This window comes from Ambystoma mexicanum, chromosome 10 (genome assembly GCF_040938575.1).
Source record: "Ambystoma mexicanum isolate Mex_15411 chromosome 10, UKY_AmexF1_1, whole genome shotgun sequence".
NCBI lineage: Eukaryota > Metazoa > Chordata > Amphibia > Caudata > Ambystomatidae > Ambystoma > Ambystoma mexicanum.
In genome coordinates this window covers 868,527,438-868,552,578 of record NC_090932.1, presented here as the reverse complement: position 1 = coordinate 868,552,578, position 25,141 = coordinate 868,527,438, and the positions used below count along the sequence as shown (strand labels likewise).

General features: G+C 43.3%; 1 protein-coding gene across 1 annotated transcript in view; it reads left to right on the top strand.

Annotated features, from left to right (window-relative positions):
- Window positions 1-22,272, top strand: part of LSG1 (large 60S subunit nuclear export GTPase 1) — a 374,602-nt gene extending 352,330 nt beyond the window's left edge. The window contains exon 14 of the mRNA XM_069618580.1: window positions 21,682-22,272. Within this exon, the coding sequence (XP_069474681.1) occupies window positions 21,682-21,861 (180 nt within the window). The 3' untranslated portion in view covers window positions 21,862-22,272. The remainder of the gene's footprint in view (window positions 1-21,681) is intronic.
- Window positions 22,273-25,141: the final 2,869 nt, after the last annotated feature.

Below are 25,141 nucleotides of genomic sequence, written 5' to 3'. Positions count from 1 at the left end.
CAGAGGCAGAGAAACCCTCTGGCACTGTGAAGAAGAGTGCTTCAGTTTCAGCCATCCCACGAAGTGCTGAGACCTTCCAGGCCTGCGATACCCGATTACCGTGGGACCTCTGGCACTGCTGTGGTGCATTATCTTGCCAAGCGTGCTTCCAGCTGCAAACTTGTAGGCATCTGTCTGGACCTACAGAGACTCCATCCTGGCCATAGAAGTCCCCTCAGACGAGTCGAGGACCAAGAGGCGGAAGAAAGTCTACCGGATGACAACTGTTGCTGCTACATAGCCTTTGTCAAGCCTCCACATCCAAGTGCCACAAACATCTGCTAGGCATCCCTGTGACCGAGTCTGACCGTCTGCTCCTGCCAAAAGGTCTTCATCCAGCCACCAAGATCAGATACCCTAACCAGAGCTGCTGTTGTCTTACCTGAGGGACCCGCCGGTGACATCATTCTTCTTCACCATAGAAGGTACTGTCTACTCCTGTGTACTTACCTAAGCAGTTTTTGTGTTTGCTCCTCCTGAGCTGCCTGAGTTACATTGGGGTGGATGACCTAACCGTGTTCTCCGGGTCCAAAGGACACTTGTCCCCCAAGGGTGAATGAAATCCCCATAGCCCCCTGAAACTTTTGAATCCGAATTTATTACCTACCTGTTACTTAAAAGCATCTTCTGAACTTTTACAGTACCTGCGTTCCTTTATTCTGCCGCCCAAGGTCACTGGTCCCAGAGTGTCCTCATCTGACTTTTTGAGACATAGAGTTGGACTTCGAAAGTTTAGGCCTACACAAAGTTGTCTAAAACACCAGTGTTGCTAATTAATAATAATTGTGGTTGATAAATGGTTTGCTAACGCCTGATACTTGCCTATTTTACTATCTAAAGGTCTAACTGTGATATGAGTATTGCTACTGCAAATGTCCTATTGCATATATGTATGAACCTTTCTTTACTTACCTGAATTGTATTTTGAATTGAAAATTGCCTAGTATTTATAATAAGCATATTTTTATGTGCACTATGGCATGTAAAGTTTTTCCTTGACTGCAAGTGTGCTCAAATGTCTTTGTACTCAACTGCAGCCCTTCTCTTGCCCAGACTAAGCCTGGATGCTCAGCCATGGCTACCAAACCTTTTGGGTGGTTCAGGCCAAATCTAGGAATTGGAGCCTTGAACACCTAAGAGCGAGTCTTCTCTAGTCCTACCATAGGTGAACTTTTGTTAAACCCCCCTAACAGTTGGCCACCTGAGCTGCCCTACAGATTGGATCAAGGTGCCATATTCATCTCTCTGCCGTAAGGTCCTGACCTTAGTCCCCAGCACCTTATCTACCTCTACCTGCTTGTCAAGTTGCAACTGAAGTTTCCTGCACCTTCCAACTTCTTTTTTGTCTTTCTGTCTCTCAATCGTTCTCTTCCCTCTCACACTCTCCCTCCCTGTCCCTCTCCTCGAGGCTTAGCAAGGTGCTGGTATCTCCACCCCTCAACGTTGGGGTGTCTGCGTCTTCCCTACTACGTTTTGCCACCCTCGGATATCTTCCCCGTTTCCTCTCTTAGGGCTTTCTCTGACTTCGTCCTGTCTCTTTTCTTGCTCACTTGTCCTGATACTCCTCCCCTCAACCTCCTAGTTCTCCTTCACGGTTTATCATTGCTCTTTACCACCTCTAACCTCTTCTCCTGCCCTCTGGCCACCTCCCTCCTGCCTCGTTCTTTCTACCACCTTTGGATTTTGCTTGTCTCCAGTTTCCACTGTTATGAAAGATTTCTCTTTTTAGCAACTTTGCCTCCATAGTTCCAATGGGCACCGAATATTTTTGCTTTGATTTTTTTTAACCCGTCTTTATATTTAGTGATTTTTCCCTTCAGCTTAATTTTCCTTTGCTCATTTGTTATGAGAAAACTGATCAGTCCTTTAGAATATCGGTACTGGGAAACTGTTTCCCTTTTACATTTTGTGACTTTTCAACATTACACACAGCATCTTAAAATACAGTGCAATAGGGATACTTTTGTATCAGCCTAGCTTTACACTTGGGATTTTAAGCTTACTTTTATATGTGCTTAAGGACAAGCTGTTGGCAGCAGATACCTTTTTACCATTTTAGTGTTATTTCTAGTGCGCAAATTCATGTTTACCGCATGGGGCTACTGAACGTAGCTAGTGCCCTAAATGGCTGTGCCATGGGATTTTCGCTTGTTCTTTGGCTATATTGTAATTTGGTCTTCTGCCTGCCCTTACAGATCAGGAAATCCCATGTAAGGTCATGCACTAGCCCGGGAAGGCTGCGGGGGGGGGGGGTGGTGTGTGTGTCTGTCTGTCTGTCTGTCTGTCTGTCTGTCTGTCTGTCACTGTCAAGAAGGGGTTTGACTGTGTGGCTCCATGGATGTAGAATGGGACCAGAGTCTCTAGGTGTGGTACTTGAGTAAAACCAGTAGTTTTCCCTGATTAGGCACTGTTTGAATGGTGCAGATCATTACCATTGGTGGGCTTGGACTTGCTTCCATGCTGGATTATGGACACAAAGAGGACTCCTACAGTCATTTCTTCAGATCTGCATTGGAGCCAAGCATACCCTGTAGAAGAACAGCCGACTGAATATGTAATAGATATACCAGCAGGCCCAGGGTTCACACTACAAGCTCACCGTTCAATGCACCCATGTCCCAACAAACACTCCCCTGTATACAAATGGAGGACTCAACCAAGTGCAAGTTAGAACTGTTGTTTATTACACAAACAGACAGGAATCATACAGGACATTGAAAACTCTCAAAAACACTGCTCCTGAGCCCGTGTTGGTCGATTTATTTCAGTTACTGCGTCACTACATGGGGCTCTTCCCCAAAAACCTACGAGGGTACATGATTGGGTATTATGGGCATTGGTCCAGCTTCATTGTCCACCCAGGTCAGTTACTTTGTGCTTGCATGCCATTCTTTCAGATACCTGTCATTTTCTCCTTGTACTGTGTTTACTGGAGTTTGTAAGAGCGTGTGTGCCTTGCTACCTACTACTCCCTCCTTCCATCCTTCAGCTGTGTACACTTGGACATACATCGGCATCTGTGGTCTTTCCCAACATCCTGGCTCTCCTATTTCCTTGGGTCCTTTCTTAGGGCATGGTAACCCTTTCAAGGTTACTGTTTTTCTCTCTCCTTTCTGTGGGCCGTCAGTTATGTATTGTATAGCCTGGTCTAGTTGCCAGTAATTGTTCATCATGTCAAGTGTCTTTATATAACTGTTTTTTATAGGGAAACGTTGCCTTGGACATCCATCTCAATGTTGCTGTTCTCCCTTGGAGTCTACCTCGGGTTGTAACCACAGATATGTGCTTAAAGCATTGTGCTCTTGTTGCTGGTATTTCTGTTGCTACAAACGTTTTGGAGGCACTCATGGCATAGGGGATTAGTGAGCAGACCTAGAAGCTCTCTCCAGTGGTTTGTTTACCTAATTTAGTCATGTGCTTGTACCACATCTTATTAGATACTGGAGCAGTATCAGTGAGATAGTTCCACCCCCCATGTCTGCATCTGCACTGTGTCTACCTCTCTTTACTGTACTCGCAGTGCTTACCTGTCCACCTGACATGGTCATTCCAACTGCTGGAGTTGGGGTTGTGTTAGGGGATACAGCGGTATTGCTAGCAACATAGGATACTCTCCAAAGGATGAGGGCGAAAATACCAATTGAAAATGAGACACAACAGACAATTATCATTCTTTTAATAATGCCCTCAATAACTTACACCTCTTTAGATCCTTGTTTAGTTTGAAGATATCAGTTGCCCGCCTGAAATGCGCAAAACATGCGTTATTGTGTTCATATTGTATTAAGTCAAGCCCATCGAACAAAATAGTGTGCCATAGCAAGAAGGAATAATTGTTTCCACACAGCTTTTATTCTAGGGTCTCACAGTACTGCAAGTACGGATGGATTTCCCCTTTCCAGGTGTGGCTATACTTGGGACAATTAAGCTATGAAGATGTGGAAATACACGTTAGGGTGTCGTCTCCTGGTGCTATTTGACATCCTTACAAATTGGCCTTGGAAATTTTCAGGACAAGGATCACAGGGAATCATGGAACAAATGTAATAAAAACAGTCACACTTTAACGATAAATGTCTGCTGAAAGAAAAATAACAGTGTGCCCTTACTCTGGCTATGCAGGAAGTCCCTGCCCTATCTCTTTTGCACGTGAGCGAGTAACCATTGGATGTCCACTGCTAGGCTGTGCTGATTCCAAGTTATTGGTTTGCTCTTCTGTTTGTGGATCATTGGCCCTTTTGGTATTGGTGCTAGGAGAGGCCACCGCTTTGTAGGGCTTGATGTCCCCCCGAGTAATGGCAAGTTTTCTTCTCCTCCATCTTGACCACTCGCTCATTTACTTTCTCGACAGTGTAGGGACAAGTAAACTGTGATTTATCCCACTTTCTTGAAATGTTTCTCAGTAAGACCTGGTCCCCTGGATACAGTCGTGGTTGCTTTACTAAGTCCTCGTTGGTTTCGATGTTACCGCTCTTTTCTCCTGATTTAGGCCTCTCCCGATGTCTCTGCAGTTGATGAGAAATCAGAGGCACTAGCCAACAAGGAAGTGGTGTACTTATACATTTCCAGACCCAATACATCAGCTACTTTTTCAGCGTCTTTGATTGCCCTAGTGGTAAGAGCCAGGGGAAGTTGCATGCGCATTGCTGTCACCACCTCATGTGGGGTTAAATGGTGGTCGGACCCTGGTTTATTGCGCAGCGCGAAAAATGCTAAGGGAAGACAATGTAGCCAACTTTTTAAAAAAAAGTATTTTACATTTTTGCAATGCTTTCCTTGAGCAAGCCGTTGAGGCACTCGGGCACCCCACTTTCTTGCGGGTGATAAGCACAAGAGAATTTGTGTTGTTCCAACACATCACAACCTTGTTAGGAATACATCTCATTGGCGAAGTGAGGGCCATTGTCACACCGCAGGATCTGATACATGCCCCCATTGTGGGAATATCCCTTGGACCAGGAATTTCGCCACTCTAAAGGCATCAGGATGGGAGCAAGGACCGGCTTTGATCCAACGGGAAAATGAGTATACAACCACTATCATTTAGTGGTACCCTTGGTCGACGTGCAGGTGCTGGAATGGACCCACTGGGTGAGGTATGGCTCCTCTCACTACTCTCAATGTTTGACCTGCTGTAAATTATTTACACACTAGACAATTAGTCATGATTACACCCACATGTTCCACCAAGTTAGGACAGAACCATGTTTCTCCAATATGAGCAACATGCACCTCTTTTGCCATATGGGTAGGATGGTGTAATTGTGTAAGTGCTGTGTGCAATAATGAGAATGGCATTACCACTTTCCCTGTATTATTTTGCCACCATAAGGCATCTGGCAGAGACATTGTATATCCCCTCTTTATCCATAAATCCTTTTCTTCCCTGGGTGCATAATTGCGCACTGGGGATGAAGCATCCATTTCTAAAATGTCCCCAAAATAAGCAGAGCATTTTGCTTTCGTGTCTCCTGCCTCGTTGCCCCTAGAGACTGGATCCTCCCCCCTCATGTGTGCCTGGCACTTCACTACTGCCATGCGCAGTGGGAGGTCTATTGCCTTTATCAGTCTGCCCAATAGGAGTGTGTGCTGCAGCAGTGGTGACCCATCAGCATGTCTGAAGCCCCTCCTCAGCCAACGTGACAGCCCAGAATGCACTGTCGATGTCACATAGGCTGAATCCAAATACAGTCACTTCTTTTTCTCTGGTGTGCTCCAGTGCCAATATTAAAGCTACTATTTCTGCTTGTGCTGAAAAATTTGACAGTAGACATGCGCTTACCACCACCTTGCTCACCCTGTCGTCTCTTAATCTCACTACTGCTGTCCCAGTATGCCTTTCCCCTATCATTTGGTCAATTGTTGACAACCCGTCATTGTAAAGCACGTCTCCCCCTTAAGTGTGTTCTCCTGTACTTTTTTAGTGTCACTGAATATTTCTATGTTTGCTTTGCAGTCGTGTGCATAGTCACCCTCCTGTAAGGGGTCGTCGATGAAAGTCGCCGGGTTAATAAGTCTGCATCTCACTATCTTGAGCTGAGTTTGACAGTAACATCTCGTACCATGAAGCTCTCTGTGTTGTGAATGTACTTTTCGGTCTTTGCAGTACTGCAAAGAGAGTGTGGTGCTGCATCCCATGGTAATACACGCTGATTCGTCCACTGAGAATGCGGCGGCAGCCAATGGCTGTTCGCATGCATAGTGTGCTCTCATTACTGGGTCTAAATTCCCAATGTCGTATGCTACAGGCTTGTGCCCCATGCTCATCTTTTGTGTCAGTACTGCAGTCATAACCACTCCATCAGAGTGTGGGAATAAGAAATATTCCCTTTGATAATGTGGGATCCTGTGCATATCGCTTCTTTCAGCTCGTCAAATGCCTTGTCATCTCTGTTGTCCATTGTAATGTACCTTCCCCTCTCTGTGCCTCCTTCAGTGCACTCAATAAGGGGCTAGTGTAAGCGCTGTAGTCGAATACCCATGCTCTTCAGTAGTTCTAGTCCTAGAAACTGCTGCATCTGTCTTATTGATGTGGGGTTTGCTGTCCTGCGTATTGCTTCTGCTCTTTCTGGTGTCACTTTTCTCCATTCTTGGGAAATCAGTTTACCAATGTACAACACTTCTGTCTGGCAATATTGTAATTTGGCCTTGTCTACCGTGTACCCTTTGCCTGCTAATACTGTCAACATGTGTACTGAGTCGTTTCTACACTTTGTCTTGCTGCAAATCAACGTCAACGTACTGTATAACCGTGCTCTCCATCTGTATGTTGCCTAAGTCCATTTGGAGTACTCTGTTGGAAATGGAAGGTTATTCACAGTACCCTTGAGGAAGTCTTGCATGTTTCCACTTCTTATTTCTATATGGGAATGAAGTTAAGTCTTGTGAGTCTGGGTGTAATGGTATAGAGAAGAATGCATTCTTCAAATCTATTGACTGTGAAGTAGGCAGCTTCTGTGGGAATGCTAAACAAAATTGTCGCCGAAGTCGGAAATAAAGGAAACTCTGCTCCTACAATGTGGTTAAGATGGCACAAGTCCTGTATAAAAGGTCAAGATCCCCCGTGCCTTTTTGACAGGGTACACAGCCATGTTACATGGTGATTCTGATGGCACTAGGATGCCCTGCTTCACTAGTGCTGCAATTGTTTCATAGATACCCTTGTCTGCCTCCCTCGACAGTGGCTATTGCCTAACTCTTGATAAAATGTCTCCTGGCTTCAGCTTTATTTTCACTGCTCCTATCCCCTTCAGAAGCCCGACATCGTAGGGACTTGTGGTCGATAAAATACTGGGGATCTTGGCCAAGTCTTACTCGAGAAATGTCGGCGGTGCTTTTAGCATCATCGCCATTCTCTGTGGTACCTCTCTGTAATGTATTCCCACCCATTATGTGATGCTCATTTGGAACACCATCTCTTGATCTGATCCATTGTCTTTGAATAGTTCATCTGTAACCGTAGTCAACCTGTATCCTCCTGCCACAGCGATCACTGCTCGCCATGGTCGCTCTGTGTCATCCATCCCATGCACTGCTATACAGCCGTCCCCCACTATTACTGCCTCTAATTCTAGTGGCACTATCGTCCCTTCCTTCTCATCTAATGGTATTTCTGGCCTGAATAAGTACTCTTTGGAAGGTGCCACATGTTTCCCTAAATCCCTGGTAGCCATGCTATTATTATTTCAGTCCCATATTGAAACAGCTCCTCATCAACTGGCACCCCCCACCCCCTCTGTGCCTTGCTTGAATAATCTTCACATTTAGAAGGTGTATCCCTGGTGTGGAATACACTATCCCCTTGCCAGTGACATGTTAAGCTTGCTCATGATGTCCCTCCCCAGTATGTTTACTGGTGTCTGTCGAAAATACAGTAGAGGGTAAAGCTAAGTCATGTGCCCATATAGAAGGTGAGATATCCTCTGTAAAAGGAACCATTTCCGTTGCCTCTGGGAATACTTGAGCATTCATGGCATTGTCTGGATCCCAGGCATGAAGATAGTCGTAAAAAGTCTTGCTGAACAACCTCTGCTCATAAGGAATGGACTCATATGCTTCTTTTGACTTGACTGAAAAGTGATTCCTCTTCTGGTTCAATTGAGAAATTCAAGTGATCTTCTCCTTCTCAAAAGGGCATCCACTTTTGGAAATTCTCCAATGTTCACTAATGCTGGCACATAGATGAGCACCAAGGAACACGTTCCTCCCCAATCCTTAGGCAGCTTCATGTAGGCCCTAATCCCACAAGCCCAATATCAATCCATCAGAACAGCTGTCCCTGCTCCCATCCCGGAAACGTCAGTTGTAGTTTTGCAGCCTTTAACTCCTACATGATTCCTTTCATGTCTTTGGAAGCATAATGTCTCATTCGCCAATGGGATCACAACCCTTGGACTTGATTCATCTTCTACCCATATCAACAATTTGGCAGGCTTAGCCCATGACTTTGAACATCCGTTGTTCACTCTCAGCACCTCTTGTTCATATTCTGACTTTAGTAGATGAGCTGGGCAGGACATCAGTCCTTCTTCCCATCCCTTCTTGGATTTTACTCGTCCATAGACTAAGACTTGAGTTTGTTCCCAACATCCGGGCCATCCAGCTACTTCTGTTCTATCAGGGACATTCATTCTCTTCATCTCTGCAGTGACTACCTCTTCCTGTTCTGTCGCAGGATACGTAAACATCTTGCTCTTCCATTCAATTTCCTTTTCTATCTGTGTAGTCTTGCTATAATCATCCTGGAATGGAAACAACCTTTTCGACCTCCACCGCAAAGTGGCCCAACTTCCCTGGAATTGTCCCTTGGTCATGCATGCTGTAAGATGAACAAGGCGCCTGGCATCATGTTCTGGAACCTCTGGAGATGAAAGTTCGTACTATATTCATGGCATAGGTTATGAGAGCACAGATAGCAACTCTCCTTAGATGTTCTCTCTCTCCCACCTTTCTTGTGTGCTGATACCACATATTACCCAAATGTGCTGCATTGTCTAGATAGGTATTTATCCCCTCATTAGCTTCCTCTGCACTTCTCTTATGTCTCACAAAGTCAGAGTTTGTATAATACTTCTGAAGCAAATGAAAAACGGTTCTCGCAGTGCGAAGAACCATAGGATCCTCTACCACAGTGGAAGTAAGAGAATCAAAAGCAGTTCCCGTAGTGGGGGACTACTAGTATGATAGAGACTGTGAAAAAGAAGGAATAAAAAGACAGCGTAATCGTGCAGGAATATAGTATGCACCAAAACATAGGCAACCACCTTTTGCGCCATCCTGGTACTTTTGTTCATTCTCTAGAACCGTGCCAGCATCCAGATTTCTCACCTTTAATACAATTTATCAAATTTCTTAACACTTGTAACTGTAAAATGTGCTTGATGATTGTAATTAGAAGCCTTCTTATCACAGGGCCATTTTTAGGATCCTGTAAAAGAGTGAATATCAACGTCTCTTCTGACAAGAGCAGGATACGATTGAAGTATAAATACAAAAACAGCAAGCACAACCGATGCACATCACTATCAGTAAGTACCATATCTTTAACTCTTTAGAACAGGTATGCCCCACAAAATGAATCTGGATACTGATCTCGTTTCCAATTTCTGATTAAGAACTGACATTTAGGCATAACTTCGATGCTTCAATATGTTTCTAACGTTCATTTTTGGCCTAATAAAATTCTCAGTAAGTCCTTGCACGCCTGCTAAAATATCTATAAGGAGTGTCCTCCGAATTCTAGTTCAAGCTAAATCAGCATCATTCACTGGTCGTTGCTTTATCGTCCTTTTTCTCAGTCATCGATCGAGTCTGCACACAGTGAAAGTCTTCTTGTCTTGCTTCTGGATCGGCAACGGTGGGAGGGAGGATCTCACCTTTGTAGATTTTTACATCTCCTAAGTGAAGCCAGTCTCCTCTTCCTTCGACTTTTATAGCTGAAGGGGTTATATTTTGAATGCAAAAAGGGCCATTAAAACGTTGCTCATGCCACTTTCTACTAACATTTTTAATAAGCACTAGTTCACCAACATACAACTTGGGTGCCGATAAAAGTTCAGTTGAGCTGGTTGTTGAATCTTCAGTGTTCTGAGACCGACCCCCCTGGCGCTTGAGTTGATCTAAAACGAGAGAGATGCTAGAGGTCCTACATTTCAAAAAGTCATGCAATTCAACACCTAACGTTTTAGCTATACTCTGGGCACCACTTCTACTCCTGGATGGAGGTGTAAGAGGCTATCTCATGAGCCGCCCTGTCACTAACTCGTGAGGGGTGAGGTGATGGTCTGATCCATGCTAATTGCAAAGGGCATATAAAGCTAAGTGTAGGCAGTATAGCCATCCCTTCTTCAAAGTCAATTTAATCTTGGGAATTCTTTCTTTAAGAAGGCCGTTGAGTCTCTCACATATCCCGTTCACTTGCGAGTGATGAGCAGAAGAAAACTTGTGTTTAATGTTCAAAAGAAGCCCTATTTGTTCAAATACCTCATTCACAAAATGTGGCCCATTATCGGATCTCAGCACTTCACACACACCCCATCTTGAGAAAACCTCATGCACTAAAAACTTTGCTGCGCAAGTGGCATTAGGGTGTGTACACAGACCTGCCTCGATGCACCTAGAGAAGGGGGAAACCATCACTAATGGATACCTATATCCATTACATACTTGCAGCATATCAACAGTCGATATGTAAATGCTGAAATGGACCATTCGGTCAAAGTATTACCCCTCTAATTGTTCTCAGTGTATGCCCAGAAGTAAACTTTTGACACACAATACAGTTTGCCATAAAGAATGGAACGTGCTCCAGTAAATTTGGAATTAATTGGTATTACGCAATTGTGCAGCAGGTCTCTCCCTAGTTACATGCGCGGGGTAATGCAGCTGTTCAAGCGCGACCTTTAATAATGTTACTGCCATCACCGGCTTTCCAGTGCTATCTTGTCGCCATAATGCCTCTGTGGGGGATAAAGAACACCCCCTTAGTTTCCATAATTCCTGCTCATCCTGTAGTACACTCCCTTGAATCTCCATCAATTGGGTTATCAACAATTTATTAAACCCTTCTTGCGCTAACATGGTTGTGACTACTTTTTCGTTTATATTCTCAGTATCAAACCTTGAAATATCTGGAGAATATGCAACCCTTTTGGCTACTTCGTCTGCGGCTTCGTTCCCGCAAGAGAAACAATCTGTTTTCTTAGTATGAGCTGCACATTTAACGACAACTATGGCCACTGGGAGTTGTAGTACCTTAATAAGCCTGTCCAATAAGGATGCGTGCTGCATTGGAGTGCTGTCCGCACAGAGGTAGCTCTTCCTTTTCCAACGTGTTAACCATGCGTGTACCGCTGACGTCACATAGGCAGAGTCACTGTACACCGTCACTTCCTGCCCTTTGTGTTTCTCTTTCTCGAGCATGACAATGAGCGCTACTAATTCTGCTGCTTGCGCTGAAAAGTGAGACGTAGTCTTGCACTTGCTACAACTTCAAATTCTCCATTTAATCTGAGTCTCACTACCGCTGTGCCTGAATGCCTTTCCCCACTAGTCTGATACATTTTTGAAGAAACATCAATAAAGAAAATTTCCTCTCTTGCTAAAGCATTTTCCTTCACATGGGGTAAATCGTCATTAAAATTCAACATAATTAGCACAGTCGTGCACATGATCGCCTTCTTTAACTGGCTTAGCTATAAACGTGGCAGGATTCACTATTTTACATCTTACAATTTTAATTGTTGGATTCAAAATCATTATCTGGGATGTCCATGCACTTTTTGGGTTTCTCTAAAATGGCAAACAGAGCATTATCGACAAAGAGAGTCATAGAGCAGCCATGACAATACTTGTAGACTTCTCAATTGTGAACACGGCGCCTGCCAATGACTGCAAGGAAAGTGTCCTCTCATAACTGGGTCTAAAATCCCACTGTAATATGCTAAAGGCCTGTACCCCAATGTAGTTCTCTGCATAAGCACTGCTGTCATGCCTGTCTCGTTTGTGTGTGAAAAAAAAAAAGAATTCCTCAGCATAATTGGGAATTCCTAAAATGGGGGCTGTACAAATAGCTTTTTTTCAGCTCCTCAACCCCTTCCTCCATTTCTTCAGTCCATTCTATTTTTACTTTAGCCACTTGGGCTTTCTTTGAAGCTTGCAAAAGGGGTCTTGTGTACGTACTGTAATCAAATCCCCAGGCTCTAACATAGTTACATAACCCCAGAAACTGTTACATCATTTTCACTGTATTTGGCTTTGAGGCTTTCATAATTGCCTTAGCTCTTTCAGGTGCCTCCTTCTTTCCTTCATGTGAAATCAACTGCCCTATGTATAACACCTCTTGGCAGTATTGTAACTTCTCCCTGTCTACCTTATATCCCTTGTCTGCTAGAATAGTCATCAACTTAAAATCTTCTCTGCACTCCTCTTCCGTGGAGCTACAAATTAAAATGTCATCTACGTACTGTATCACCACACTCTTAAGATCAATATTGCCTAAATCCATCTGTAGGACTCAGTTAAAGATCGATGGGGGCAAACGAGTATGTATCAGTCAGGTTTCGCGGAACATAAAGGAAGTCAAGTCTTGTGAGTCTTTGTGCAACGGGATCGAGAAAAGTGCATTTTTCAAATCGATCACGTGAAATATTGAGCTTCCAACGGGATACTTCATAGTATTGTTGCTGGGTTAGGAAATGGAGGAGAAACTGCATCTACAATCTGGTTAATAGTTCTCATATCTTGTATAAATCTCCATGAGCCGCCTTTACATTTTTTTTACCAGATACACGGCGGTATTACACAATGATTCTGATGGCACCAGAATTCCTTGTTTCATCAGTGCCGAAATGGTCTGAAATATACGTTCATCAGCCGCTCGAGACATGGTGGTCTGTCTTGATCGAGGTAAAATCACTCCTGGCTTCGGCTTTATTTTAACTTCCCCCCTATTCCTTTTAATAAACCTACATCAGAAGGGCCTGTAGTCCAAGTCTTCTTGAAAATATGCTGGACGCTGCCACATTATCGCCATTCGCTGTGGGACTTCAATCTTCTCTATTCTTATTCAGTATGTGATGCTCATAATGAACACCACTTCGTCTGTTTGGTCTTCCCTGAAAATGTCATCAGTTATGTCAATCTGTACCGTCCTCGAGAACTGTTACTGTTCTCCATGATATGCCCTCATCGTCTACTCCTTCGAGCATTGCTGTTTCCCTTCATATTATGGCTGTTTCTAATTCTATAGGGATGGTCTGTCCCCCTTCTTCGTCCATAGGTATTCGCGGTCTAAACAAAAACGCATCAGGTATCCTTACAATTTTTCCCACTAAGCCACGTAGCCATGTTGGTAAAATGCTTGGCCCATATAGAAAAACCTGTGGATCTACTGGAATGCCTCGCAGAGCCACTTGCCCTGTGAACGCCAGTATAAATTTGCCCACGCTTAAATAGTGTATTCCTAGAGTGGAGCCCACTATCCCTTGATCAGGGAATGAAATAGTCATGTTTAGTTTTGTCATCAAATCGCTTCCCAAAATGTTAACAGGTGTCTTTCGTGAATACAGCAAAGGAACAGACATAACACACTCTCCTATAGAGACTGGTAATTAATTATTCAAAAGAACTTCTTGTAGCTCCAGAGAACCCTTGAGCATTCCAGGCAATCCCGACATTGGATATTTTCCCTCTTGCATACATGAACGAGTAGCTATCGTGTCTACTAAAAAAGAAAAATATTGGCCACCTATCATCACATCAACCCTTGGTTCCTCTTGGAGGTGGGGGGGGGGCGTCTGGTGTCACAGATGGTACTGAACACATGAAGTCACCCTGTGAGCTGTCCTATTGTGGGTACAGACTCATCCCCATCCCTGTGAAAGGAGTTCCTCCTACCACAGTGACACCTCCTATTCTGGGTGTTGGCACCTGTCCTGTGTTTGCATACTGCTGTGTCTGCATGGGGGATTGTTGCAACTGCCCTTGTGGTAGATTCATTTGCACTCGCTCTTGCTGCTGTACCTGATGTACTTGCGGCACTTGTGTCTGATACCGTGTGTGATGTTGGGCAAACCCTTCCCTAGTTTGTGTGCTATACGGTGGAGGATAAGCTGGCCCCCCTTTTGTAAATTGGCCATTCTGTGCATTCCCTTGGCTCCCACATGCAAACTCGGGGGAGTCTACCTCGAACCAGCAACACTTTTTTCAGGGACGCATACAAAGAGGTCGACCAAGACAATATCAACAACACCCCATGAGAACGAGTCAATGGATGCCCCCATGGAACCAAACCTGGTGATACCCATTTTCAATCAAAGCGATCCAATCCTCACCCGTGAAGAGACAAGCATCCTAAGCAAAGGCTTGAGTTTCATCCCCACCACACCAGCCAACAGATTCCAAACAGAAGTAGAACTGCACAAATTTTCCAGACCATCAGACGCAAATATTTCTTGAGCGGGAAACCAGAAAAAGATCCCCCAACGTCGACAGGATTAAGACCCCCATCGACCTTTACACTACTATCCCACATGGTGTGCCTGGAAATCCTTGCCTATGAGAATCGCATTCTTCTAGAAACCAACCAATTTTTCGACAGAAACATCAGATACACAGACAATTTAAACAAAAACGAACGCCTGGCTTTGAAAAACCTCGAAAATAACCACGATTTTCTGATAAAACCTGCGGATAAAGGCGGAGGTATCGTCCTCTGGGCCAAAACCCTCTACGACACAGAAGTCAACAAACCCCTCACCAACATCAAATTCTATTGACAAATACCCGTCAATCCTACTACCAGACTGCTTACTGAAATAGAAAGCTTGATGCGCCATGCATGGCAAGAAGGTTGGATCGACAATGATGAGAAACCTTTTTTGACAAACCGCAACCCGATCCTACCAGTCTTCTACCTATTGCCCAAGATCCACAAAGATGCAAGAAACCCTCCAGGCCGACCAATAGTGGCAGGCATAGGATCAGTTTTGGAACCTTTATCTGTTTACATTGAACTTTTTTTCTACGACCATTCATCAGCCAGATGCGGTCATACGTTCAAGACACAACGTCCACAATCAAGAAATTAGACACCCTCTCCTTTGGCCAAGAAGATCTGTTAGTCACCCTCGACGTTGAATCACTTTACACCAGCATCCCCCAACGCGAATGCATAGATGTCCTAGCCACATACCTCGACAAAAGGACAAAATTGGATCCACCAACTGCTTTCCTCCTTGAATGTATTCAAATTGCTCTTACAGAAAACTATTTCATTTTTCGAAAGATCTTTTACCAACAATGCCACGGTACCTCCATGGGGGCCACATTTGCACCAGATATAGCAAATCTCTTTATGGACTCTTTTGAAGCCAAATCGATTTACGATCTAAACAATCCCTTCAAAAAACAGATAAGTTTCTGGATTCGCTACATCGATGACGTCCTGATGACATGGAAAGGAAACGATATAGAACTACAGGAATTCTTCATGTGGCTCAACAGCAAAGATACCTGCAACAAGTTCACAATCCAGTCAGATAAATTCTCCATCCCTTTCCTGGATCCTAAACATCTATAAAACCACTGCTAACACTTTGGCCAGTACTCTGTATCGTAAACCGACAGCAAAGAACACACTGGAGTACCATAGTTTCCATCCAGCAGCCGTAAAAGAAAATTTAGCTTTCGGCCAATGTCTACGCCTTAGGTGCAACTCCACCACACGAGAAGACTACGACACAACCAGCAGAGATCTCTCGATAAGACTTAAAAGAAAGAGGCTACCCTAGCCACATCATCCGCTGAGCTAGAAAAAGAGCTAAAAACAGAAGCCGAGAATCACGTCTTTCACCAACCGCACGGGAAGTTTGCAAAGATAAAATTACCTGCGTCACCACCTTCTCTCCTTTGAGCAATCAAATCAAGAAAAGCATTCTACGACACTGGAACATCCTCCATACAGAATCATACAAACCGACTAAACCCGTTTTGCTTTCAAGCGCAGTAGGAACTTGAAAGACCGCCTAGTCAATACTTACACAGAACCCACCAGACCTCCAGAACAACAGAACACACTGTGGAATTTACCACCTGTTAAAGGCCACTACAAAAGCGGATCCTGCTCAGTAGGTTGTTTGACCAAAGACATGAAATCCATCAACTTAAATTGAAAAATCTGTAATTTTAACACTTTCACCAACTGCAAAAGCAAATGGACTGTATACGCTATTCAATGCCCGTGTAAGATACTTTAAATTGGTAAAAGTAAGAGCGAAGTACGGCAGCACATATGCGAACATCGTTCATGCATCAAGAATGCCATTCCAGCCACGCCAATGGTGGCACATTTCCAAGCGAAACATCATACCCACAATGACATATTTTGGTTCGTTCTGCAAACCACCAGAAATCCATTCAGAGGCGGTGACCGAGATCGATCACTTCGCAAACTGGAGCAACAATGGATTTTTTGTCTCAATTGAGTAAAACAAGGCCTAAACGTGGCAATTGAACAGAACCTTTTCTTTAAATAAAAACATCATTCCTAAACACCAACATCCTTCCCTATGCCATCCTTTAGGTACACCACCAACAGTACCCTTCGTCAACTATGGCCAACCACAGCCATATCAGTTATTTTGAATGATCAAAAAATATTTTTTGTGTGCTGTACGCACCTATTTAATCTCCCATGGGTTTTCATGACTTTAAATGACACTGTATCATTTAAATGCCTCTGAATGAGTTATGAATTGTCTTCTGTACCATGAATCTTTCTCATATCAGCAAGTCTCATACATATGTTGTACTCTGCTAAAATACATGCTTGCCCAATATATGACATGAGTCAACTGTAAATGTATTTTGTACTTTTGACAATATGTTGTTTGATACACATACATTCATTCTATGGAATTACTTGTCCGTATCTTCTTACGGGCATGACACTACAACGGCATCTATAACTGCCTCTCCCCAATGGATTTTGTTTCATAAGACTTGTTGCAAACACATGCTTGCCTATTATATGACTTTAGTCAACTGTAAATGCAATTTGTACTGGTTTTCGATATATACGTTCAGTCACTCCAAAGAATTAGTGCCCATTTTCCTTTACGGGCATGCCGTACCCCAACTAGATTCCGTTGGCCAATCAGGTGCCCGCACACGTCCGCCCTCATTCAGTAACTTTCTAGTGAGTCAGTGTCTCCAGTAGCACCTAACCTCGCATGCGTCCTTCCCAAATCACTTAAATACGCATGCGCGCACCATTTTCCAGCTAGTGTCTCCGACAGGGTCCTACTACGCATGCGCACGGAACATGACACTGCATTTCATTCGCTTCACCGAGCACATACACAGCTCTCAGCCCGAACGCACCGCTCACAACGGGTTTGTCATTGTACTGATCAGGTAAGAAACCCAGCATGGCTCGCGCTCACAGATCTCCACTACCGCGCATTTCTCATTATCTTTTCAGTACTACTGAAACACGCAGTGTTTATTTAATTATCCTTCCAAATTCGTCCAGTTAAGTTTATTCCTTCAGCATGATTAGTCACTCCTCTGCTATTCTAAATGATATATACACATAGATCTCCGCCACCTCGCTTTTTAGAGTCACACTAAAATCACGCGGATTGTCATATAGATGCTTGATACACTGGATGAGCACTCTGAATTATAAAAATTATATATGCACATGTATAGCCAGCATCTAAGATTACTTACTTGCGTTGCTGCATCTGTACAGTTATTGAACAGCTTGCATTTTCTGCAGTGTTGTACACACGTGCACTATTCTCTTTGCATATGAAAGATTATGCGATGCTTAACTTCGCCATCAGTTTCTATAAGGTCCATATATTTTCTTCAGGCAGTCTTCTCAGGGCATCACGTTCATCTCTCGTGATATCACCAGCTCCTCTTTCAGTCTTTTTCCTATTTCTTCAGGGAGTTCCTCCCTCAGATTGTCATCTCTTTGGGAATACATTTGATAAGGTTTTCTCAGAGGGTACCTTCTTTCTAATGTTCCTTGTGGTATGGTCCCAACTGCTGGTATAAAGCATGGCACAATCTGAGGCTTCCAACATACAGGAGGAAGGGGGGGCGGGATTTCCTCCAGAGACATGCCGCTTCTCCTCTACAAGTGTTTGCCCTCCTACACACTTGTTCGATGCTATATTTTCCAGCCCTTCCCTTGCGCTTGTCTGTCTCTCGCTGCATACCCCTTCCTGCCACCTCCTCCTTGGTATATGGTGGAGGTTCGGTTGTTGGATTTGTGTACCCCTCCACTAAGTGTAATTCCTGTATAGGGTATAGTCCCTGTGCTCCTGCTGTAGTCCCTTCGTTCTCATGTTCAGGAGGAGGTGGGGGAACGGGGGCAGAGGGTGCTGCACCCCGGGTCTCCTGCTCACTCAGCATCCATTGACGCCTCGCTGCTTCCCCCTCGTCCTCCTAACATTCTCCATAACTTGAATATCGCCATATGATTGCACGACCTTTCCCCTTATAAGCCGTGTGTGTGTGTGTGTGTGTGTGTGTGTGTGTGTGTGTGTGTGTGTGTGTCTGTGTCTGTGTGTGTCTGTGTCTGTGTCTGTCTGTCGCCCATTAAATTAAGATGACAAATCAATATGACAAAATGTCAGTTAATGCTTACTTCAGTTCATATAGGCATGTCTATCCTACTTCATTTTTTTTGTTAGTATTGCCATTATTATTGAGATGATTTCCTTTTGAATGGATTGCAATTTTAAGATGAGGTTAACTGACAGTTGTGTTTTGCATTTACTGTTCAGTATTAGTACTGTTGGCATGCCACATGTAGTTGGCTAACAACTGAGCATTTAACCCACATAAACAATATCGAGATATATATTGTATATAGCCATTCAGCCCAAAGATATCGAGATCTGACTTTTGGTCCATATCGTCCAGCCCTAGTTGGCGTGTATGAGACTTGGGGGTGACCAAGTCGTTGATCGAGGATGTGTTGGGCTTAGGCGGTAGGTGGTTGAGGTTGACGGTGACTGTCCTGTGGGAGACAAGCAGCAAGTGTTAGCAGTATGCAGTGTTAAAACCACAGCATTTTTGCCACGATTTGAACACATGGAACCGTGTTAGCAGAGTGCTTTGAAAGAGCTGATGGTGTCACCCCTGAGTGTGGTGCCAGGATAATTTATGAATGATGGCAACTCCTCCAGCAGTCCAGTGAGGCATATCTCTGAGTTGACTGCTGTAGCTTTTGGGTGTTCTCACTCCAGAAAAGGGTAAGGGTAGATGGTTTATGTGATGAAGAGGTTCATGTCATGGGGGGTGATTTCTGTGATCTCTGCTGTAAGTATGATCCCTCAGCCTGTGTTAATGAGCATCTGCTTCCGGGTCCTTGTAAGGTCAGCTTTGTCAGTCAGTTTGATGATAATGTGGATTCTGTGGTGTGTTGTCCATGTTACCATCATTTTGATGATGGTGATGATGGCCTATGGTGTGTGTTTGGTGAGACACATGATATATGGCTTACCAGAAGTGCACGGTGTAAGTGTCCTAGTCCCTTCCAGGCCCTAATAAGACCAAACAATAATGGCCTTTCTTCATCTGCACCTCATTTCGGATGCATGGGTGTGACTCACCTAAGAACCGAGATTGGAGGTGAGTATGTAGGTATAGGCAAAGACTAGCAGCAATTGGCTGGTAAGGACATCTACCATAGCTCTACCTGCCCCAGCTGAAAAATATTGGTATAGTTTGATAATGTAGGCGTTCACACATTTTTTTTTTATAATGTTAGCACTGTGTGGTCCTTGTATGTTCTTAGTTTGTACTGTTACTACATAAAGAAATAAGACAGCTACTAAATGTAGTTGGCATTCTACGGAAATATGTAAATGTCTGTTTGAAGATCAGACCAACATTTGAGTTTCAGTAATATATTTTCTATGAACATTTCCAAGAAGAGATCAAGTGGTTGGAGGGGTCTGCTTGATTAACGTAAGTGTTGGCATTGTCGGAGATGGCCTCAAGATCACACCAACTCTCAAACAGTTTTTTTTATTTCAGAATTCAAAAAGTGGCTCAATGAAGATTTTCTCTCTCCTCACCACTGCTACTCTCCCCACACCTTCTCCCACAGTCACCCTCCTTTTACTCTCCCAGTCACCTTCTCATTTACTCTGTACTCTACTAGTCTCACTCTCACCTCTTTCACGGAAACTCATGCTCAAGTACCACTTTCTCTCCCCAACCAATACCTCCCTTATTTGCTCCTCTACATAGTCCTTCCTCCACTTGATCTGTTGATTCTCGTCCTGCCTCACCTGAACTACCCACACCTACCTGTCCCCCTTTTTCCTCCTCCCTCCATTGGCTTTCTCCCTCATCTGGCTTCCAGCGGCAACTGCTGACTTTCCTTTCGCCAGAGGAGGTCTTACAGGTACACAAACACAATAAGAGGTGGTTAAGCAATGCCCCCTTCTTGTATGTGGGCCTACCTGCATTTGGAAATGGCAGCCCGCTACAATCACAATGTCCAGGTTCGTGTGAGGGCTTGCCAGTGTGTTCGATATGCTGGCTTGATTTGGAGACCGCTCTGCGGCTTTGCTTGTAGGTAAGGAAATTGTCTATGTAGGTATTGCGTAGAGTGCATTGTAGGTGAAGTCAAATCTCTTGCAGTTGTCCGTCAAATAGTTTCTGGCCCATCAGTCTGCTAGGTAGGTTGCTCACTGGTACGGCAGTTCGTAGTCTCACACAAGGCTGCTTGGTTCTTCTACAACTAGGCATGCTCAATCCTACGGGATAAGAAAGAGACTGTCCAGTTTTGTGCAGTACAGGTATGAGACAAGAAAGGATGTTACTAATTTCAAACATGCAGACACATGTGGATTGGACAGCGGCTGGGGCCCTCCCAACTTCCACACCCCTCCTCTGAGGGCAGGACTAGCTCTGGTAAAAAGCCTGGTAGGCCTCCCACTGCAGGCTGAGAGGGGTCCCACCCATTGACCTTGTCACACATTCAGAAACGTTTAGGTGGTAAACTCAACCACTGTAATGTGCCTTTTCTTGTCCTGAAGACCACCAGTGGGGTTTTAAGTATTTTAATTAAAGGGAATTATTGATCTATTAACCTGGTACATTAGGTGGTAAGTCACAATTGGGAATGGATCAGGTTAAATATTATATTATGATGAGGGTGCACTCTTTTCATTACACCTAATATTGTACTTTCATTTAAAGCATATTTAGAGGTTACACACTAGTCTTATAAATACTTTCTTCTGACAATATGCACCAATGGTATCTTCACACATTTCTGTTTGGTCTGTGATAATCCAGTTTTAACGTGAATATCAGAAATGGGTCTGAAGACAACCAGGCAAATGTTCTGGAATCCTTGTTAGTGGTGCAGGACTTTTCTATTTTTATAGTTTGCAGATAATAAATGTTTGTACAACTCCTGGCTTTATTTGAATGTATTTATTCTTAAAAGAAGATACTGTTTTTGAAACGGATATGTTGTTCCTTAAAACCAATAAAAATATATTTAAAAAAAGATACTTAATTTTGTGCCCAGATAATAATTGGGCATAGATAGATGTATTTTTTTTTAATCTGCCTGTACCCAAATATGTTTTTATTGCATTTTAGGAGAATGTTCGTGCTCTGACTAAAGGTGTCCAGACTGTGATGGGATACAAGCCAGGTTCTGGCCCACTACCTGCAACTGCAGCTAGTTTAGAACCTGCTGCAGGAAAGCCCTGGAAAAAGCATGGCAACAAAAATAAAAAGGAAAAGATACGCAGACTCAACAAGCACTTTGATGCATAGACATTTATCTTAAGACTGTATTTCTGAACTTCGAGATAATGAGTGTTGAACGTGAAACCTCTCCAAACAAACTTTAAAGGCTGGAATCCCTATACAAGGCATACAGAACCACAGAATTATTTGCCCTGCTTAATGGAACACTCCTCTGGATCCAGGTGTTAATGGCCAAAATTCAAGGCAAAGAACATTAAATAATTTGCAATCTTGATGTCGCAAGTAGCCAGGAAAAATGTTCAGCCTGACCGGCTTGTGACCAACTCAATCTAACCATATTGGAAAGGATGGACAAAGTCCTGTGAGTTTGGTGTGGCTGTAAATTAAAACCTTTTTTATTTGAAATGCTATCATTTTTTTGGGTGGAAGAACAATATCATTCTTTTTAAAAACGCAAATAAAAGCCCTTTGCTCTTGTTGGTGTTTCACATTTAAACATTCAAATATTCTGGAAGAAAATAAACCATCTGTGGGTTGATGGGACTTTATGTCCCTTAGATTGTGTCTGACCGTTAGCCAGTTTGTGAATTCATATTTATGGAGGGTTTACATAGTTTGTCTGTTGTTAATGTTAAAGGAGGTACAATTACAACACGTTTCTACTGTGTTTACTAGGACTGTGTTCCTTAGGACTGATGTTGTAGAATAGCATGTATGCTTCTTTGTCGCTGCCATCTTTGAACACCACTACTTCCCTGTGGTAATGCCGCTCCAGTAGCTTGCTGAGTGACAAAGTTGCTTCTCTGGAAATCGGCTGTTGTGGGGCATTAACACAAGCAACTGTCCACAGACTAGGCTGTCACTTATTGTCTTTAGGTGAACTCCACTAGACCCTGGGTAGGGAAGTGTCTTGCTCATTTACGCTGCTCCAGAGCTGGGAGGATAGCTCAGGATAGTGTGTGTGTTAAAAGCAAAACAATGCAGAGCAACACGGGTTCAAAATCCCAGCCTGCACTTATAGACTGGTCTACGGTATTAGGAGGGTAATAAAAGATTAAATATCTTTCTTAAAAGTAGCTTGCCACCCAACCCCAAGGAACCATTGACCCACCCTTTTTTGTTCTCATTAAGCAGTGTAATGAGTAAAAGATCTAGGAGGGAGAGGGGGTGTAGCACTAGAATTTATGGAATTTCCTGATGCTTTATATGGAAACTGCACAAATGGTCACTTGACACTATTAATTACTAGTTACCTAATATCTAGAACATTTTATCTTTTGTTAGGTGAACCCTCTTGTTGCTGTAGTCTACTAAGCAGTGCAAGCAGGAATCTTTGGGAAGAATGAATCACTCGTCTTCGCTGAAACCCCTGTGAAAACATCACAAACCATCTTTGATTGCTTCTTATGGTTTATCTAGACTTCACTTGACTTCGGTTTTCGCTTAAAACCTATACAAATATCGGGTTTGTAAAACCTATTAAAATACTTGTTGCCGAAAAGTTCCTGACCCCACCCTTTAGGTCCATTACCGAAGTGTGCTTCTCAAAGTGTACTATTTCATTGAGGAATACTAGTGGACAAGTATCCGTATACAATATGGGTGTGCTGTCCTTTTATAAATGTTCTATTTATTTTACTTGTATGGTTTCTGCTCAGACATTCAGACACAGCCGGTTTAAACCTGAAAGGGTGCTTCTCACTTCTGACAAAATGGTTCTTTTTTTAACCATTGTTGTCTGTATTGTGTGCGCTCTTGGTGTTGCCTGGAAAACTTTATCTTGCTACATTTCAATTTTAATTTTAGCGATTGCTACCTGTGACTCCTAGCTTCTCTGGGAACTCCCAAAAGAGTTTGTAGTGCACAGCCACTTCTTCATTGATCAGTATTACCGAAGGATAACAGTGTACTCTTTCGCAACTCCTTCTTCATAAGTATGTGTACTAATTTCAAGATGGGTCACTGTAGTAGCCCAGGAAAGCTAGCCAACCACTTCAAACTATCTGGAGTTGTGAGCTATTAAACAGAGCCCATGCAAAATACTGCTTTAATTGAATATTATGGAGTAGTAGCCTAGCTATTTTATTATTAAACACTGCATTATAAAGCAGTAGAAGAGTGAAAAGTATCATCACTGTACAAGCAGCAGGGAATCGAAACAAGCATGTTAAAAATTCACCAAATCTCTCCACCTAGTCACCATCACTGGCTCTTACAAAATGGCTGCTGCTGTAACAGCTTTTTGCAAGATGTAATGGTTATGCATGAGGGAGCATCTGACCGACATCAGGGCTGCTCTTGTATATTTTCATTAGCTCTGGCAGTGAGCAAAGATAACTCCACCAGACCTAACAAGGCAGGGGATCGTGGTCGCGAGGAGTGGGTGGAGCCACCACTCAATTCTAGGCTCACTCAAGTGCTTGGGCCCCTGCCCCAGTAACCTCCTGTGGCAGGAAGGCAATCCCATTTGTAAAACCGAAGTTTCTGGGGCAAAAGAAGAAGCTAAACACGAGATTGCTCTAACTGATCATTCTTATGCTGAGGTGAAAGGAATTGTTCACTCATTATAAACAAATGTGAGGATTTCTACTCAGCCCTAGTCCCCCAGACACATAATTACATATGTGGAATTCCAATTTGAGAAGGGTGGGCGAAGTCGTGTACGTGTTCTGCAGACATCTTTTACTCTTTTACACTGCTACAAATTGTGCATTAACTTGATATGTTGGTTTAACAATTCTCCCATAACTCCACCAATGTTAATCAGGGCTTGTCACTGCAATATCCGAGATCTATGTACATCACTCAGCAGAAAGGTTTGTGATAAGTTGTTGTACATTATTCACTGGCAGTCTACATATTAAAACAATGTTTTTCCTCTGCTAGAGACATTTCAAAAGTAGCTGGCTGTATTGTTAGGGCATTAGCTCAATTTAATCTTGCATGCCTTCAACAAGGGATCTTGGGATGTACATAAAATAACTAGAAAGGTATACATCTTTGTGTTATTTAAGACATTCAAAATCATCATAGGAAAGAGCATAATCACTGTGACAAGATGTGCTCTAAACTGCTAAACAAGCTGGTTCAAAGGCTAGGTGTCAGATCCAACATGGTGCCCAGGTAGACCGGGTTTAGCAGGCCATTTGGGTCTATTGGAAACAGAATAGCAGCACAGTACTGTAAAACAGAGGCAGGTATCCTCCAAAATCTCACTTTAGATTAGGCTTTGACAAGCAGCCCATTAAAAATTCTGCTTTAATTGAATGTTATGGAGTGGTAGCCTATTATTAAACACTGCATTATAAAGAAGTAGAAGAGTGAAGTATCATCACTATACAAGCAT